At 43.8% G+C, this 18,318-nt stretch overlaps 1 protein-coding gene across 3 annotated transcripts in view; it reads left to right on the forward strand.

The window, feature by feature from the left end:
* RASA3 (RAS p21 protein activator 3) overlaps positions 1–18,318 on the forward strand; it is a 302,321-nt gene that overhangs the window by 126,020 nt on the left and 157,983 nt on the right. For 2 of the 3 annotated variants that reach the window (XM_053309444.1, XM_053309443.1), the window contains exon 2: positions 13,185–13,302. In XM_053309444.1, coding sequence (XP_053165419.1) covers positions 13,226–13,302 — 77 coding nt within the window. In that variant the 5' untranslated portion in view covers positions 13,185–13,225. Of the gene's footprint in view, positions 1–1,195; positions 1,240–13,184; positions 13,303–18,318 lie in introns of those variants that run through there. The other variant, XM_053309445.1, reaches the window with a different exon arrangement.

Here is an 18,318-nt window from a genome sequence, read left to right on the forward strand (position 1 = left end):
CTGACCCTTCTCCACTCTCTATCCCACCTGCCTTCATTCTGCTATGCGCCCCCCCTCTGCTTCTCCCCCCCTTCAAGGGCTGCTATGATGGGCCGCTGAGGATCTGGTGTTCACCCCACCCCCTGCGAGCCCTGGCAGCAGACGCTGGCAAACAAACAATCCATTAGTTCCAAGTACCGACATTGCAGGTTTCTCAGGCAGAAAAGCTTTGCATGGGGAGGAAGTCCTACTTGAAAATGAGTCCAGTTTGGGTATCCAGAAGGGGAGGCCAGAGTGGCAGCTGACCTGGCTTTTTGTGCCTCAGGTCCTGCATTATCACTCCCCAAGAATAAAGTGTTCTTCCCCCACCGATCCCCCATATTATTTTCTCTTCTTCTTCCCCTGATTCTGCAATGTGTGTGTGGAGGGGCTGCCCCAAAGCAAGCAGAGGCCAGCGGCAACATGGGGTTGTGTGTGTGGAGAGAGAGACTTTCCCCTCATGATGGACAAACTATATTTCTCTGGGCTTGAGGACCAGCTGATTTTTCCTTGTCCCCTGGCTGGTTTTCCCTGCCTCCTCCTCCTTCTCCTCAGTCGGAACTTGGACTGCTGCTGAAGTCCACACCCGATGGCCAGTTGGAGCAGCAGCTACAAGGAGGTGGCGGCAAAGAATGTTAAGCCCTCCTCGCAGCAGCAGCGGCACCCCCTGAGCGTGCATCCCTTGAACCTTGCCCCACTCACAGCTCGCCCGTTTGCCTGAGTGGGGGGTGGGGGGCGTTGCTGCAGCCACCAGGCTTGATGCAGGCCAGCAGGGCACAGAGGAAAGGAGAGGTCCAAGCATTGCTTGGATGTTCCACTCTCCTCCTCCCCCCCCCACTCTCTTCTTTTCCAGGCCATGCGCTGGAAGAGAGATCATTGTGGGGGGCTGGGCATGTTTCCTACCTTGTGGTGGTGTTGCTGTCCAGTCAGTACATGGCCACCCAGCTTCCGCCGATTGCCACCTGTGGCGGCAGCATCATCCTGCCTATGGCACAGTGCTGCCACCACTTTGAAGCTGAGGGCCCCTGTGAGCAGTCTAGAAGCTGAGGGCCCAAGGCAGCAGCACAACCCTTCCCCCACTGGCAGCACAGGTGCTGCCATTTGGAGGCCCCCTGTCTCTGAGAGCACTACATGGCTGCCCCGAGGCCCACACACATAGCCGGCTGTGTGGGTGAGGCAGAGTGGGGTGGTGCAGGGACATTTGAGGGCCCCCCCCGCCCGGTGAGCACATGGCTACATGGCTGCCGCTAGTTCCGTTGCGGCCACCAGGAGGAACATGATCTAGGCCCCCCTATGGCAGAGGACCAGACTTCAGCCCAAAGGTCCGGTGGAAAGAGTGCCACTGCCTGCATGACCACTGCATCTGTCATTGGAGGCTTTGTTCTGCAAACATACATGCTTTGCAAAAGGCTGAGAGCTGGGACATAGAACAGGGACTTTATGGTTGCTGTTTCCAGATTGTAGAACTCCCTCTGCACTATGTTTAGGGAGATTGTATGAAGCATATGTGTGTATGAAGCATGCTTGGTCTCCTCTCGGTCTTTTGGCAAGCTGTAAAGTTCTTTCCTGTGGAACTTATAGTTTTCTTAAGCACATTTAGTGTATGTTTGTGTGTTTGGCTTAAAAAGTACTTTTAAATTTATTTTAGTTAAATTGGGTGCTCTAATTTATTTATCACAAGACCATACCTAACAATAATATTATATTTAACATACAATCAAAATCCAGAAATACAGTACAAGTAATAAATGCCTATTAAAAACAGAAATAATAAACAATCTAAAAATCCTTGCAAAACATGGCTGAAAGTGAGATATAAATGTTTAGCAAATAGATCTGGCAGCATGCACTTTCCCATGCATGTTGTGTGCAACCATATGATACAGTCCAAATAGGCTGAAATCCAGTGGCTTAAAAAGTGAAGATAATGCAGATATGCTTCATTGAAAAAAAATTACTATGCACGTTATCGTTAATATTGACTTTCTCCCTCCTTTCCCACTTCCTCCGTAGTTCTGTTCAGCCCCATTGTGTTCTTTTGGATCAATTGATTTGCCTCTGTAGCAAAATCTAATCAGCTATGACATAAAACTATGGTTCATTTGAAAATGGTTGTGATTTAAATTACTGCATTTCCTTAACTAGGATTATCTCTGTTGCTTTATTTTGAGTTATTAAATAGAGCAAAAAAAATTTTTGTGTGTGTGTATGCACACATGCCTCTGACTGTTAAAAGGCGGGCAGTATTAAGTTTCTAAATCAGGTCACACAGAGCCATCTGTATACTGATTCAACAGCTTGAACCCTAGATTTTCAAATGACCTATTCCTAATGTGAGCATTGCCTGCCAGCACCTTGTTTTGTGATGAAGCAGATTAAATTATGAGACCTGCAGTCTGATCCTATGCATGTCTATTTTAAAGCAAGTCTTCTTGCATTTCATGAGGCTTACTCTCACAAAAGTGTACATTGGTCTGTAACCTTGGAAATCTGCATTGCCACATGGGGGTGTATCTTTCATGCCTTCATATCTTTTACCATTGTTTCTTAATATTTCTGTATACCACTTTATGATCTTTACCCAGACCCTCTCTTCTGGTTGAGGGGTGAGCCTAATCCAAGTCATACCTCACCAGGTCTCAACCGTGAGACTTACTAGGAACTTTTGAATGTATGCTTGTTTGTTATCCTCATCACTGAGTAACCTTCTAGACAGCAGGCTTTACTGCAATTTTTCCTTTCCCCCCAAAACTGATGCAAAAAGTTGATTTTTTACTCTGGACATAAATTGGGCTATGTTCTAACATGCAATGAAAAACTAAAATTGAGTCTGGAGTGCTCCTCAATAGCTCGCAGGGACTTCGAAGTAAATCTGGTTGATATGTGAACACACACCCTCTGGAGGAGGTAAATTCAAGGAAGCCACAAAAGGGAAGAAGACTTCCTTCTGAAATTGGAAGGCCTGTCCAAATGAGGGGAACAAAAAGGAACACAAACTATGGCAAAAGAAATGCAAGGTGACAATAAGGGAGGCGAAAAGAGAGTTTGAAGAACATTTAGCTAAGAGCATCAAGGGGAATAACAAAAACTTCTTTAAATACATCAGAAGCAGGAAACCCGCGAGGGAGGCGGTTGGACCATTAGACAATGAGGGAATGAAAGGGATTATTAAGGAGGATATGGAAGCTAAATGAGTTCTTTGCATCCATCGTCACAGCAGAGAATACTGAGCATATACCTGTTCCTGAAACAGGGTTTTCGAGGATGGAGGCTAAAGAACTGAGTCAGGTAGCAGTGACAAGAGATGATGTTCTAAACTGTCTGGAAAAACTGAAAACTAGGAATTTGCCAGGGCCGGATAGCATCCATCCAAGAGTCCTCAAAGAACTCAAATGTGAAATTGCCAACCTCCTTGCTAAAATATATAACTTATCCCTGCAATCAGGCTCTGTACTGGAGGACTGGAAAGTAGCCAACGTAGCACTGATTTTCAAAAAGGGATCCAGGGGTGATCTGGGAAATTGCAGGCTGGTTAGCTTAACATCTGTTCCAGACAAATTGATGGAAAACATCCTCAGGGATAAAATTGTAAAGCACACAGAAGAAGAGGCCCTGCTGGGAGAGAACCAGCATGGCTTCCGCAAAGGTAAATTTTGCCTCACAAACCTTTTGGAGTTCTTTGAGAGTGTCAACTAGTGTTTGGATCAAGGTGATCCAGTTGACATAGTATACCTGGACTTCCAAAAAGCTTTCGACAAAGTTTCTCATCAAAGACTCCTGATGAAACTTAGCAGTCATGGGATAAGGGGACAAGTACATGTGTGGATTGCTAACCAGTTGAAGGACAGGAAACAGAGGGTAGGTATAAATAGAGAGTTTTCATAATGGAGGGAAATAAGAAGTGGGGTCCCCCAGGGATCTGTACTGGGACCGGTGCTTTTTAATTTATTCATAAATGATCTAGAAGTAGGAGTAAGCAGCGAGGTGTCCAAATTTACAGATCATACAAAACTATCTAGGATAGTGAAATCCAAAACAGATTGTGAGATGCTCCATAAGGAACTCTCCGAACTGGGTGAGTAGGCAACAAAATGACAAATGCGGTTCAGTGTTTGCAAGTGTAAAGTGATGCACTTTGGGACAAAAAAACCCAGCTTCAAGTATACGCTGATGGGATCTGAGCTGTCAGTGACTGACCAGGAGAGGGATCTTGGAGTCATGGTGGACAGCTCGTTGAAAGTGTCGACTCAATGTGTGACAGCTGTGGAAAAGTCCAATTCCATGCCAGGGATCATTAGGAAAGAGATTGAAAATAAAACTGCTAATATTATCATGCCCTTGTACAAAATGATGGTGCAACCACACCTGGAGTACTGCATACAATTCTGGTCACCACATTTTAAAAAGGACATTGTAGAACTGGAAAAGGTGCAGAAGAGGGCAACCAAGATGATCAGAGGCCTAGAGCACCTTTCTTATAAGGCAAGGCTACAACACCTGTATACCTAGTTTAGAAAAAAGATGACTGCAGGGAGACATGATAGAGTTCTATACAATCATGCATGGTATAGAGAAAGTGGATAGAGAGAAATTCTTCTCCCTCTCCCATAACACATAACACTAGAACCAGGGGTCATCCCATTAAATTGATTGCCAGGAAATTTAGGACCAGCAAATGGAGGTACTTTTTAACACAACGCATAATCAATTTGTGGAATTCTCTGCCACAGGATGTGGTGACAGCCAGCAACCTGACTGGCTTTAACAGGGGCTTGGATAACTTCATGGAGGAGAGTTCTATCAACGGCTACTAGTTGGAGGGCTATAGGCCACCTCCAGCCTCAAAGCAGGATGCATCTGAGTACCAGTTACAGGAGAGTAACTACAGGAGAGAGGGCATGCCCTCAACTCCTGCCTGTCAGCTTCCAGCGGCATCTGGTGGGCCACTGTGTGAAACAGGATGGTGGACTAGATGTGCTGTGGGCCTGATCCAGCAGGGCTGTTCTTGTGTTCTTATGAGGAGAAACAAGCTAAAAGTCCCATCTGAAAATGTTCCTGGAGATGTAATTTAATCCTGTAACTTGCTTTTTGGGTTATACAAATGGTGAGTTATAAATTATACTTTCATATTTCCCGACCCAAGGAGACCTTGAGTTTTAGCAGAGTTGGTGGTACACAGGCTGTATCTGCCTTATAACCAGGTTCAAGGCCTGCTGTGGATTTACATTTGTTTGTTTGTTTGTTTATTATTTACATTTCTAGCCCACTCTATACCCAAAGGTCTCAGAGTGGGTTCCAATAAAACCAATATAAAAACATAATTAAAACACAACATCACAAAATAAAAAAATACAGTGCGGGAGAGGAGAAGGACCACCACATTACTAGTCAAACGCCAAGATAAAGAGGTGCATCTTCACCATTCTCCTGAATGTGCACAGTGTTGGAGCTTGGCGTACCTCAGAGGGGAGGGCATTCCACAACCTAGGGGCCACCACAGAGAAAGCCCTTTCATGTGCCCCTACCCCTTTAACTACTGACAATGGTGGCACTACCATGAAGGCCTCTCCTACAGATCTTAACTGACAGGCAAGTCTATATGGAACAAGACATTCCGTCAGGTATTTGGGGGCCAGGTTGTCCAGGGCTTTATAAGTCAATGTTAAAGCCTTGAATCGGGCTTGGTGGCAAATTGGCAACCAGTGCAGTTCCTTTAAGACCGGTGTGATGTGCATCCGGCCAGAAGTGCCCGTCAGCAGTCTTGCTGCTGCATTCTGCACTAGTTGCAGCCTCCGAATCGTGTTCAGGGACAGCTCCACATAAAGCGCATTACAATAGTCCAGTCTGGAGTAGGGGTGTGTCCGAACCGGTCCGGCGGCCATTCTATAGAATGGCCGAACTGCCGGACCGGTTCTGCCCTGGTTGGTCCGGGTCCAGGTGGGGGGGTATTGCTTTAAGGGCGGGAGGGCTTGTTTACCCCTCCCGCGCCTCTTTGCCCCAGCCAGTGGCCGTAATCTACTGTAAAATTGGGGCGCTGGAAACCAGCCGCCCCAGCCGCCGCCGCTTCCGCCGCGCCCCCCCCCCCCCGCGAGCAGATTAGAGGAAAAAAGGCTACTGCCTACAAGGAAAGGCTACTGCCGCCCGCCCCACCCGCCACCCGCCACCCCCCCCACGAGTGCTCACCAAGTTAGAAGAACTTAGAGAGGAGCTCGCGAACAGAGCTCCTCTCTTATCGAAGCCTCCGGCCCAACTGGGGCCTTGGGCGCGTGCGCACGCGCGCTAGAGCTCTTTATCCCATTATTCCCAATCAAAGGCCACTGGGGCAAGGGATTATGGGAGTTGAAGTCCAATAACATCTGGAGACCCAACGTTGAGAATCCCTGGTCTAGATGAACAAATGTGTCTTAACAGCCCTTTTAAAAGTTTTCAGAGACGGGGAGACTCTTATTTCAGCAGTGAGTACATTCCAAAGCCTTGGAGTGACCATGGAGAAGGCCAGTCTCTGAGTAGCCACCAGACAAGCTGGTGGCAGTTGCAGACGGATCTCCCTAGAGAGGCAGTGGGGTGCATAACAGAGAAAGCATTCTCTTAAATATCCTGGACCTAAGCTGTTTAGGGTTTTATAGGTTATAACCAGCACCTTGTATTTTGCCCGGAAACATATTGGGAGCCAGTGCAGTTCTTTTAATATAGGTGTGTCGTGGTATCTCCTACACGATCCGGAGACCAACCTGGCTGCCGCATTTTGCACCAGTTGCCATTTCCAGACTAGGACAGGCAGTTCAAGGTTGTCTTCTGAGTTCTGACCCCACACAATAAGTACCTCTATCTTATTTAGATTGTCTCAATTTTCTGGTGCACATGTGCGGAGACCATGTGTGGCACGGGGCAGCTGGGAGAGACCCTGCTGGCGCACAGTTAATCCTGGAGGGAGCACCGGAAGTACAGTGATGGCGGTGAATGGAGCGGCTCTCCTCCGCTTTAAAGGGGCGGGGGAAGCCCTCATTTTAAAAGGGAGGTATCCCACAATTCAGCTTCTGGATTGCGTTTTGGCACATCCCTAGAATCTTCATACCACATGTATATAAATGCCTTGACCTAGTAGCTGAATGGAGATTATAACAGTCATTTAAGATGTTGAGTCACTGATATTGCAAAGAGATATATTTTTGGTGCTATTAAAAGCTTGGAAAACTCACAGTACCTTAAGAGAACATCCTTCAGTCAGTGAGGTATCCTGGTTCATTGTAGCAGTCACCTGAATGTAATTTAGTCTGTGGATATAAATAATTTGAAAGTTCAGTAATTTCATTGCACAATCAACCCTGTTCCCACATATTACTGAAAAGAGTGTTTTATCTTTCAAGATGACATGGTACTTCCTTTTTTTAATTGACTGCTTTGTTAGAAAATGATCTTTTTTTCAGAATTATTCTGTTTTCAGACTTGAAACTAGAAATGAGAGCTATAATACTTTTGAATTGACTCATTCAAATGTTTTGGGAAACAAAAATATAATCTTCTGCTAACCCCTGCTAGCTGAGCACCTTTTCAAGTGATGACTCTCTCTTGTACTTAGCAAGGGGACAGCAGCTGCCTTATTCAGCCCAACCTCATTCGTTAAATCTATGTATTGCTATGTGTGTAGCAGAGTTCCCTCTAACAGGGATTCCCAGAATTCCCAAATTCCCAGCCTTTGGCTGGGGATTATGGGAGTTGTAGTCAACAACATCTGGGCATCTCTGTTACAGGGAACAATGGTGTGTAGGGATATTAATGTTTGTATATATGCACAGGAAGCTTATTTGCAAAATCAGCTATTTCCTCAGTAGTTCTGTTCTTGACTACTTAAGAAAAGATTTGCTAGATCTGACCATGTCATCTTGTCCAGCATTCAGTTTCCAAGAAGGGCCAACCAGGTGTTTCTGCGATGTCCATGAGTGAAGTATGATGGTGACGCCCTTCCACTTTTTGTCTCCTGTATCTTGGCTTCCGCACACATTAGGCTATATGTCTGTCCAGTCACACAAGCTCGCACCCACACTCTCAAATTCAGAAAGCCCATCTTCAACTTTATTTAAAGCACAACTGGAACAGCAATCAACTTGTACTGTACATTTATTTATCTATGCATTTTTAGGCTGACTTCCATCTTTTGACCACAAAGCAATGTACAAAGAATTAAAACAATATTAAAACAGTAAAAAAAAAAAAACAGCTAAAACAGATACAGAAGCAAATAATATCACACCTACAACAGCAATTAAAAGTTTATCTCAAACATCTTCTCACAGTTCAAAAGTTCAAATGCTGTTTTAAAATATTCTTTTAAAATTTTTAAATTGTTGTAATGTGTTAATTTTTTCATTTTTGTCTTAACTAATGTTTTACTTTGTTTTTATTCTGTTGTAAACTGCCCAGAGATGTAAGTTTGGGGCAGTATAAAAATGTTTTAATAAATAAATAAAAATAAACAAAAGTCCTAGAGGAAGACTGTAGTCAGGGCTGGCCTGTCTGCTATAGATGAACTAGGTGGTCTCTTAGGGTGCCAAGTGATGAGTGGTTCCAATGGCCCATGTCATGGGTTGCCTCCATGGGCAGGAGTGAGGCAGCAGGTGAGGAAGCACTCCCCATCCCCGATGTCGGTCCATCAGTCTTCACTGCTGGCTTGTCGCAGCATGTTATAATCACATGGTTGCATCATGCGACAAATAATGATAATATGCCATGGCAGGCCAGCAGCAGGAGCGGTGAAGAGAACAGGGGGGTAATAGGTTCCACCTGCCCACTTTCCTTACCAGGAACAGTGTCCTGCCATGGTAAGGAAAGTGGGCAGGTGGAACCTATTACCTCCCTGTTCTCTTCACCGCTCCTGCTGCCGGCCTGCCATGGCACATTATAATTATTTGTCGCATGATGCAACCATGTGAATATAACATGCTGCGACAAGCCAGCAGCGAAGACTGATGGACCGACACAGCATGTTATCACATCAGCATGTTATTACTTTGCAGGGTTGCACAGTGATGCCATTATAATGCACCGCAGCAGGCTGGCAGCAGGAGCCGTGGGAAAATAGGCAGGTGGGTGACAGGCCTCACTCTTTTCTCCATGGCAGGCCTCCACTCTGTGCTGCAGCACATTATAATCATGTCACTGCCTGGTGTGGTGATGTCATTGTAATGCATCACAGTGGGACGGTGGCAGAAGTGGCAGCCTGAGGCGAGTGAGTGGGTGGGCAAGCAGCAGGGAGTGTCTCTGCCCACTGGGAGGCACCTGTATGTGCAAGCATATGGGGTGAGGCGTGCCTGTGTGGGCAAACGGGGTGCAGACAGAGCACCTGCTTCGCCTGGGGTGCCACCAATCCTCGGGCTGGCCCTGAGTGCAGCTCATAAGCCACACCTTTTTCCCATTGAGCCCTTCCCTGGGCATGGATTTGGTAAATGGGAACCAGGGATAGGGCTTTTTTAGTAGTCAAACCCCACCCCCACCCTGTCTGGAGTGCCCTCCCAGAGGGCCTTTGTCAGTCTTCCACTTTGATTAGTTTTTAAAAGAACTCAAAAACCTTCCTTTCCAAAGAAGTTAAGGAAACTAGTGGCTGTAATCAAGTTACTTGTTTTAATTAAATTTTTTTAGTCCTGACTACAATTTTATCTTGACTAATTGCTATTTTCTGTAGATTTGTATTGTGTTTTATTATGTGTGTTCTCTTTTGTTGTATTCCATTATTTTATTGTAAGTTGCCACTTATTTTATTGTAAGTGGCAGCAGTGTGCTGGAGGGGCGGGATATAAATATTTTAAATACATAGTAGTAATGAACTTGGACCTGCCACCTAATAGTGCAGTGGGGAAATGACTTGACTGGCAAGCCAGAGGTTGCTGGTTCGAATCTTCGCTGGTATGTTTCCCAGATTATGGGAAACACCTATATTGGGCAGCAGCGATATGGGAAGATGCTGAAAGGCCTAATCTCATACTGTACAGGAGATGGCAATGGTAAACTCCTCCTGTATTCTACCAAATACAACCACAGGGCTCTGTGGTCGCCAGGAGTCAACACCGACTCGGCAGCACACTTTACCTTTAATAAACTTGGATTGCGGCAGCTCTCCGCAGCACCTGTCTTCGCCTGGGGGCACCTATCAGATCTCCAAAAAGGTGTCACCCACTCTTCATTCCATCTGCTGCAGTCTTGCTGCCAAAGCTAATCAGGGAAAAGATCAACCCCATAAAGCAAACTTATGTCCCTGGTTCTCTATTCTCAAGTCCCTTCTCTTACCCAGAAACAAGAAAAAACAGAGGGGGAAAAACTTGCCCTAGGGAAAAAACTTGCCCTAGTGGCTACACAACATCTGTTCTGCCGCTGCTCTCTTTTCTGCACAGTTGAAATGCGCCAGGAGGGCAAGCTGCAACAACCCTCTGCAGGAGACTTAGCCAAACACAGAAAATTAACTGTCGTGGGGTGGCAAATGCAAGGCTGAACATGACTGAAAGAAGCAGATGAGATGGGCGGGTAGGGGGCAATGCAAAGCCTGACCTTCCAGACTTCAGTTTTTGGTGGTAAAGTACACTTCCAAAAGGATTTCCAACTGTACTTCTATACAACCTTACCCTAAGCAAGGATGAAAACTCTTCCTAGTGATAATGATCAGGCTGTAATACAGGGGTTCCCAACCTGTGGTCCTCCAGATGTTGCTGAACTACAATTTGCATCATCCCCAGCTACAATTTATTGTGGCTGGGGATGCTGAGAGTTGTAGTTCAGCAACATTTGGAGGACCACAGGTTGGGAACCACTGCTATAATAACACACAGTAAGCCCTAATCAGTTGCTAGCAGAATCATAGAATGTGAGCCCTCTGAGACAGCGGCCCATCTTCTTATTCATTTGGGTATGTAAACTGCTTTATGAACTTTGTTGTTGAAAAGTGGTACATACATATTCATCATCATCATCATCATCATCATCATCATCATCATCATCATGAATAATATAATATAAAAATTAAGGCAATTCTAAAAGCAGAGGCTAGGGGACAATATAATAAACAACACAATTCCCAGTTGGGGTGAATTAGCTGGCATCTAGTAAACATAGCTATATTGTCTCTTCACATGTAGATTCCATTTAGGTATCATGGCTATTAGCAAAGACAATTCTAGAACAACTACCAGAGTTTGAGGGAGCAAAGGATTGGCAAGGAACATTATTAGGAGAGCAATGATTTTGCTATACAGCTGTCCCTCACCAACCGCGAGGGTTCCTTTCTGGCAAAACCTTGCTGTTGGCAAATTCGCAACTGAGATGATGCCTTTCAGCACCTTCTTATATCGCTGCTGCCTGATAAGTTCACCATATTTTGGGAAATACACCAGCAGGGATTTGAACCAACAGCTTCCTGCTCTCCTGGCAGGTTGCTTCCCCACTGCGCCATTAGGTGGCTTGGCAAAGGATGACTGTACATTAAATACTTATAGAGTTTGTTAATTAATGTTTTTAGTTTGTTTACCTTATTAATGAAGCTGGATATGCCTGTTGTGACAAGAAGCAAATCTACCTACAATTTTCTTTGGATCAAAAGATTTTGACAACTTCTACCCTTCAATACCCATGGTGACCTTTAACTGGTCATTTGTCATGTCGTTAGTTCCTCAAATAATTTTTCATTTGGCAAAGGCATGCGAATGTCCTTTCACATGCAACACTTGATGGAGGGATATTCACACCAATCACACAATTTCTGTGCCTGTTTCTGTGGAAGGCAAGTCTTGGTGAATGCTGTAGTATCTGGTTTTCTTTCAGTTTTGTTTCATAAAGAGTTCTGAAATTGTCAGTGATTGCTTCCTTGGCATTGTCAAACCTGTCCACAACATGGGCCAGATTCCTGTTAGAAAACACTTGTCCTTTTTTAGGCCAACCCTTCCAGTCTTCTTTCCAGGCTAGTTTTCTCTTCCTATCCCAAAACCATGTGGCAGGGACACAGGTCAGTACCAGGCCAGCTGAAATCTCCAGGGGAGATGATAGCAATAGCAATAGCAATAGCACTTACATTTATATACCGCTCTATAGCCGGAGCTCTCTAAGCGGTTTACAATGATTTAGCATATTGCCCCCAACATTCTGGGTACTCATATATATGATATATGATCCTGCACTTATGGTGTCACCCAGCCCATATATCAGCCAAAGCTGATAAAAAGCACCTCTGGCCACTGCCTCAACCTGAGAGAGACATCAGAGAGCAGTTTGGATCTAGAATCAACTCTCAGACTGCGTACCTTGTCTTCTGTTGCAGTGTAACCCCATCCAAGACAGGCAGATTGAAGTTGTATCCTGAGTTCTGACCCCGCAAAATAAGTAACTCCGTCTTTTTTTTATTCATTCTGTTTCTTACCCCTTATCCAGCCCATCACCACATCCAGACAAGCATTTAGGGAGGTTATGCCTTTTACCTATGGTGTTGACATGAAGAAATAGAAATAGGCATACTGATTAGGCATGTGCACAGAACCGTGGAGCTGCAGTCTGGCACTGGGGTGGGGGTTCCTTTAAGGCCGAGGGGAAGGTGTACTTACCGCTCCCGCCACCTTTCCCCCGCCAGCGCGTTTTTTTGGTAAGCATTTGGGGCGGCAGGATACCTCCCTGCTGCCCCTTCCCCCTCTCGGCAGCAAAAGGCTTCAGAAAGCCTTTTGCGTGTGCGCGCGTCACGCACACACACGCAAAATGTTTTCTGAAGCCTTTTGCTGCCGAGAGGGGGAAGGGGCAGCAGGGAGGTATCCTGCTGCCCCAAATGCTTACAAAAAAGCATGCCGGTGGGGGGAAAGCGGCGGGAGGGGTAAGTACACCTTCCCCTCGGCCTTAAAGGAACCCCCACCTCGGTGTTTGAACCGCGAACCACCCCATGATCGGACCGGTCCGGAGGCCTGTAAAATGTTCTCCAGTCCGGTCTGTGCACATCACTAATACTTATAACACCCTGTACCAAATTGCCTGATCGTCTATCCAAGTGGTTTCATGTAGATGTTAAAAAGTATTGAGACAGTATGGAGCCTTGTGGGACTCCATATCAATGCCCTTGTATTAATAGTTGCGGAGTTTATACATGAATTGTTAAGTTTCAAATACATGTTTCTAATTTTAATTTCTACTTTTTTTTTCTTTAGGAGAAGCCAAAAATCTTCCTACATATCCAGGGCCAAACAAGATGAGGGATTGCTACTGTACTGTAAACCTGGACCAAGAAGAGGTTTTCAGGACCAAAATAGTGGAGAAATCTCTATGGTAATATTTATTTAAAGCGCAGGGAGCACTTCTTAAAAGTCCCCTAGCAGGTTTTTTGCTTTAGAGGAATTGTATACATTTATCTGCATTTTGAGATCTATTTTCTGGTGAAGAGTACAACAGTTTTCTGCCCTTGTATAAATAAAGCAGCAGTAGCTTAAAGTCCTGATCTTCTATCTTTTATCTTAAAAGCCATGAGAGTATGTTCCCTTCTTGGAAACCATGCATTGATTAGTTTCCAGTGGGTTCCCAGTTAAAGTGGCTATTTGGGCCTCTTCAGATGCAGCTCCTGCTGCTTCTGTTCCTACCCCTCACCCTCCCTCCCTCCCCACTCTCCCTCCCCACAGGGAGTGAGTCTTGGATGACACTTTCTCCCCAATCCCAGTCCCTTCCTTACTATGCACAAAAGATAGACACCCCATCAGGAGGAGTATTTGTGTTCAAATAAACATGGACTCTTTTGAAATAGCAATTGCCTTCTGTGCATGGATCCAACAGCTGTTCACAATCACACAGAGTATAGAGGTTCAGGGGGAGCATCCTCCTAGTGCAGGGTATTTGCTGCTGAACTTAGTTTCCACCCCCACCCCACCCTCTCTCTCTCACACACACCCTGATATACGCATCTCTAGACAGTGTATAAAGTTAGAAGACACACAAACGTAAAAACAGTATAAAAACAGTTAAAATTCACAAAGCAATGAAAACAATCTCTCAAGATAAAAACACATTAAATAGTTTTGTAATTGTAATTGTAATTTTATTTACGGTCATACATTAAATAGTTTAATTTTCTTAGTTAAAAGCCTGAGAAAAAAGGCATGTCTTGAGGGTCTTCCTAAAATCAAACAGAGAAGGAGATGCTTTTGTTTCAATTTGAGCATTATCATTTAGTCTCTGCATCAGGGCTCTCTGCATTTTGCTTATGCCTATAGTTTTTCAGTTATACTAGCCTGCAGTCATAAACATGTAGATTTGGAAGCAAATCTCATTCAAGTAAACAGGCCTTAGTTCTAAGAAAAGGGGTTTACAGTTAGATGTAAGGTTGCAATCCTAAACACGCTAACTTGGAAATAACTATAGAAATCAATGAGACTTGCAACAAAATGTGTTTTGGGATGTTTAACAGTCACTCAAATCCATCTCTCTTCCTCAGAACATGAAGCTGCATGAAGAGTTTTATTTTACATTTTGAAGATCATTAAAATTGCCCACAGAAGGTTTATTGTCTTCATTGACGTCACTTTGCTGGACTAATCCAATAACCCTTTCTCCTATTGAGAAAATAAGTCCTTTGAGGGTAGAGGGAAGAAGGGATATGCTATTTTTAGGCAATCCTATAAAATTAAAGTGGTGCATTGAGGCTCCTTTGCAATCAAATGGATGTGGTGCTTGTGCAGAGCAAAAGCCCATTTAGCTCCAGTATTTGACCAGGGAATGTTTTCTTCCTCCTACTGTTCTGTCTGTCTTTGTAGAATTTATCTTTCCACCATCTTTCCTAGAGTAGAGGTGACCAAATTTGCAAAGTGTAAGAGCCTTTACACAATTCTTCTTGGTCTCTAACAGCCTACCTCCAATAACTTTACATTCTCGTGGCTTATTTTTCCCTACCTCTGTTTCTCCTAGCTCCCTAAATACTTGGTCAATCCATTGTTCCTTCCCTCCATATCCCTAGCCTAATCTATAATTTCCCTGGACCCCCTCTGCCTACATAACTGCACCCTATAGATTACATTTCTATTGTCTATTCTGAGATGAAAAATGGGAGTCGGGGAGAGACTGAGAAATAGGATGGGGGAGAGACATGGATAGATAAAGAGAACAAATGTATCTTTTGAATCAGGGGTGTAGCAAGGTTGGAGTGGGCCCAGAGACAAGATTTTAAAATGCCCCCCCCCACTGAAGCTCAGCTCATGAAGTAAAGAAATCTTAAATGAGGCTGAATAGGGGTAACAAAAAGCATAGAATTGTGGACGATGCAAGTCATTTAATGGTACTAGAGAAAGACATGCTGTTCTGGTAGCTCCAGGTCTTAACGCTCACATTAGTTTCAGAGGATAAATACAACTGAAGGAAGCCCGGGCGGGTACGCGGCTGGGGGAGTCAGTCATATGACTTGCCTCTGGGGGGGCCCCCAAGGCAGTGGGCCCCCAGACAACTGTCTCCCCTTGTCCTATTATAGTTACACCCCTGTCTTGAATAGTCTCTTCCTTGAATTTCATGGGGCTTACTTCAGTGTCTGGATGGCTGCACGTATTTCCCAAGACAGAATTCAAGAGCTGGTAAATGCAGCTTTGGCTGATCCCCTGACTTTGATTCCTTCACCTCAGTTCCTGCTGAAAAGGAAAGGATTGTTAACGTTGTCTGTCTTTACCTTCAGGAACTGCTGCAATGGATTAATTATTTCCTCTTGATGCCTGCAAGACTTAAGCCCATATATATGTGCGCACAGAATTACAGCCTTAGTGAGCTGATCTGGAGTCTGTGCTGTGAGCCAAAGGACTCTTGGCCTGTTCTTTAGTGACCCCATTTTATTCTTTAGTTTGAATAAAAGGCCTCTGCAGTGTATAATAAGATGAAGTAGCCAAAGTATAGAAATTTGCTCTTTGTGTTGACTGTGGTTCATTATAATGAATAATATAATAAAAGCAAATAATAGAATGAAATAGCAATTGTAAAAACATCCACTTTCTTACAACCCCCCCCCCCAAAGTAAACTCCAACGCTTACATCCCTTGGTATCCTTGCCTCTTCATCTCTGTTTTCTTCTCATTGTCAAATGTTTGATTGTCTCATTGTCAAATGTTCATTGGACCTGTTTTTAATTTTGCTGTAAGCATCATGTACATTCATAGAATTAATAATAATAAGCAATAAGTTAACAAGCAGGCAATAATTTTGTGACTTGAGAACCTAAACACTTCCTTTCTCCGTCTAACTGCATGGTCATTTTCCAGGGTACTCTAAGTAAAGCATGTGACCCATTCCTCCTTCATAGCTATCATTGTACATTAGTCATGAACATAAATCTCTGCTCCAGTCTAAAACACTCATCAATTATTGACTCCAAAGATGGTGTGAAATAAGATCAAGCAGAACATGCTTTAATCTTGAGAGACAGCAAAATTTGTATCTGATCATCACTTCCTTTCAACATGTATGTTATGACTGTTCAGTGATGATTTTTTAATGTCTTACTTCACTGAGACAGACTGCAAATGAGACCACAGAAAATCAGAAACAATGCTGATAAGTTCTAGGTTCTGCTTTGTGTTTCATTAAATGTAAATAGGCCCACAAAGCATAAGGTTGCTGCTTCCTTGGTAAATTACAAGTTTTCATCATTTGCAGCCTTTCCTTACCTCTTTGTGGAAACTTCTGAATCCCTTCCAAGACTATTAAAAAGTAGGTATGGGAGAATGCTTGCATTACTATGTCTGCATTGCTCTTCTGGATTCAGTAGCACAGGTTGGAATTGAAAACAACTTGGCCTCTCCGGTTGTAACGAGGCAGACAACCACATTATGTGGTCTACCTATCTACCTTCAGTGTATGGATTGCTGGGGAGAGTGAAAGCCTTGTATGCTATTGCCACTGAACTCATTGTGGAGAAGTAGACATGGGAGAGGAGAGGAGACAAAAACAGACTGAAGAAACACCCATCCTGGGAGTTGTAAATCTGGTGATGGGAGATAACTTGTGCATAAAAAGAACAGGGGACTCTGAATTTGATCAGAACAGTAGTAGAGGGTATGACCACTAAAGGTCTAGCAGACCTCCCACTACCAAAAAAAAAAAAAAAAAAAGCTGATAAGAATCACCATAGATGCAACTCTATACAGGCACATACAGGTTTAATATTGAAAGTATGTTACATACTTTGGAATTCATATATATTTGATGACAAGAATCCCAGCATTCCTGAGGATTGTATTTTATTTTTATTTTATTTCTGAGAAAACCAATTATATGGCTCTGCCTTCTTCTGACACAAATTGGTGTAGAATACTGGAAAAAATTGTGGCAGAAGTAGCAGCAATTTCTGTCTCTAGCTTTATTCAGTAATTTTAATTGGATCAGTAGTTTTAGCTGGACCAGATCCTCTTCAGAGTAAACTGGTAATGAAGGTGTGTCACAACAGGGCAGGAAATATACCTAAAAGTTAGTATCAAATATTTAGGAGCCAGCTGTTCCTAAGTCTGAGAAAATGCAGAAGCTTGTAGGAGATATAATGTATGACTTCACACCCAACTGCTTTCCAGTCTTGTATCTCTACATGGATTTTTCCGCTAGTCTCTGTAGTGAGGTTTGCAGTGGAAGATGTGAACAAGAGAAAGAATTGGAAACTAAGTGGGTAGGAAGGAACATAATGGTGTTGAAAGCTATGTATTGCAGTCCTTCTGAATTCAATTCAAAGTCCTGGTTCTTACCTTCAAAGCCTTGTGGAGCTTGGTGCCTGTTTACCTATAGAATTGCCTCTCCCATCCAGTTACATCCTGCCCTGTTAGATCATTTCAGATGGCCCTTTCATCGGTCCCTGATTTTCTAGAGGTTCGGAGTACTAGGACCCGCGAAAGGACTTTTTTGGTTGCTGTCCCACTTCTTTGGAATTCTCTTCCCCTTCAGATTCGTCTAGCCCCCTCTCTACCAGTCTTTAAATCCTTACTGAAGACCTTTCTTTTCCACTGGGCATTTACCCTGTACTTTACTTTATTTCCTTTCCGCTATCTATTTTAGTTTGTATTTTTGATTGTAATTTTTAATGTTACCTTATTTACATGTCATTGTACACCGCCCGGAGTCTTTGGAGTGGGCGATATATTAAATGCTTCAAATAAATAAATAAATATGGTTCTAGCAAATTTGTTTTTTAAGAATTTAACATACACACACATGCACACACACACACAAAATACATGCTAATACTTTTATATGGGAAGGACAGGCATACGAACTTGCTTGTGAGGTCATAATGTAATGATTGTACATTACATTATAATGTACCAGGAAAGCCCA

This window comes from Hemicordylus capensis, chromosome 3 (genome assembly GCF_027244095.1).
Source record: "Hemicordylus capensis ecotype Gifberg chromosome 3, rHemCap1.1.pri, whole genome shotgun sequence".
In the NCBI taxonomy this organism is placed as follows: domain Eukaryota; kingdom Metazoa; phylum Chordata; class Lepidosauria; order Squamata; family Cordylidae; genus Hemicordylus; species Hemicordylus capensis.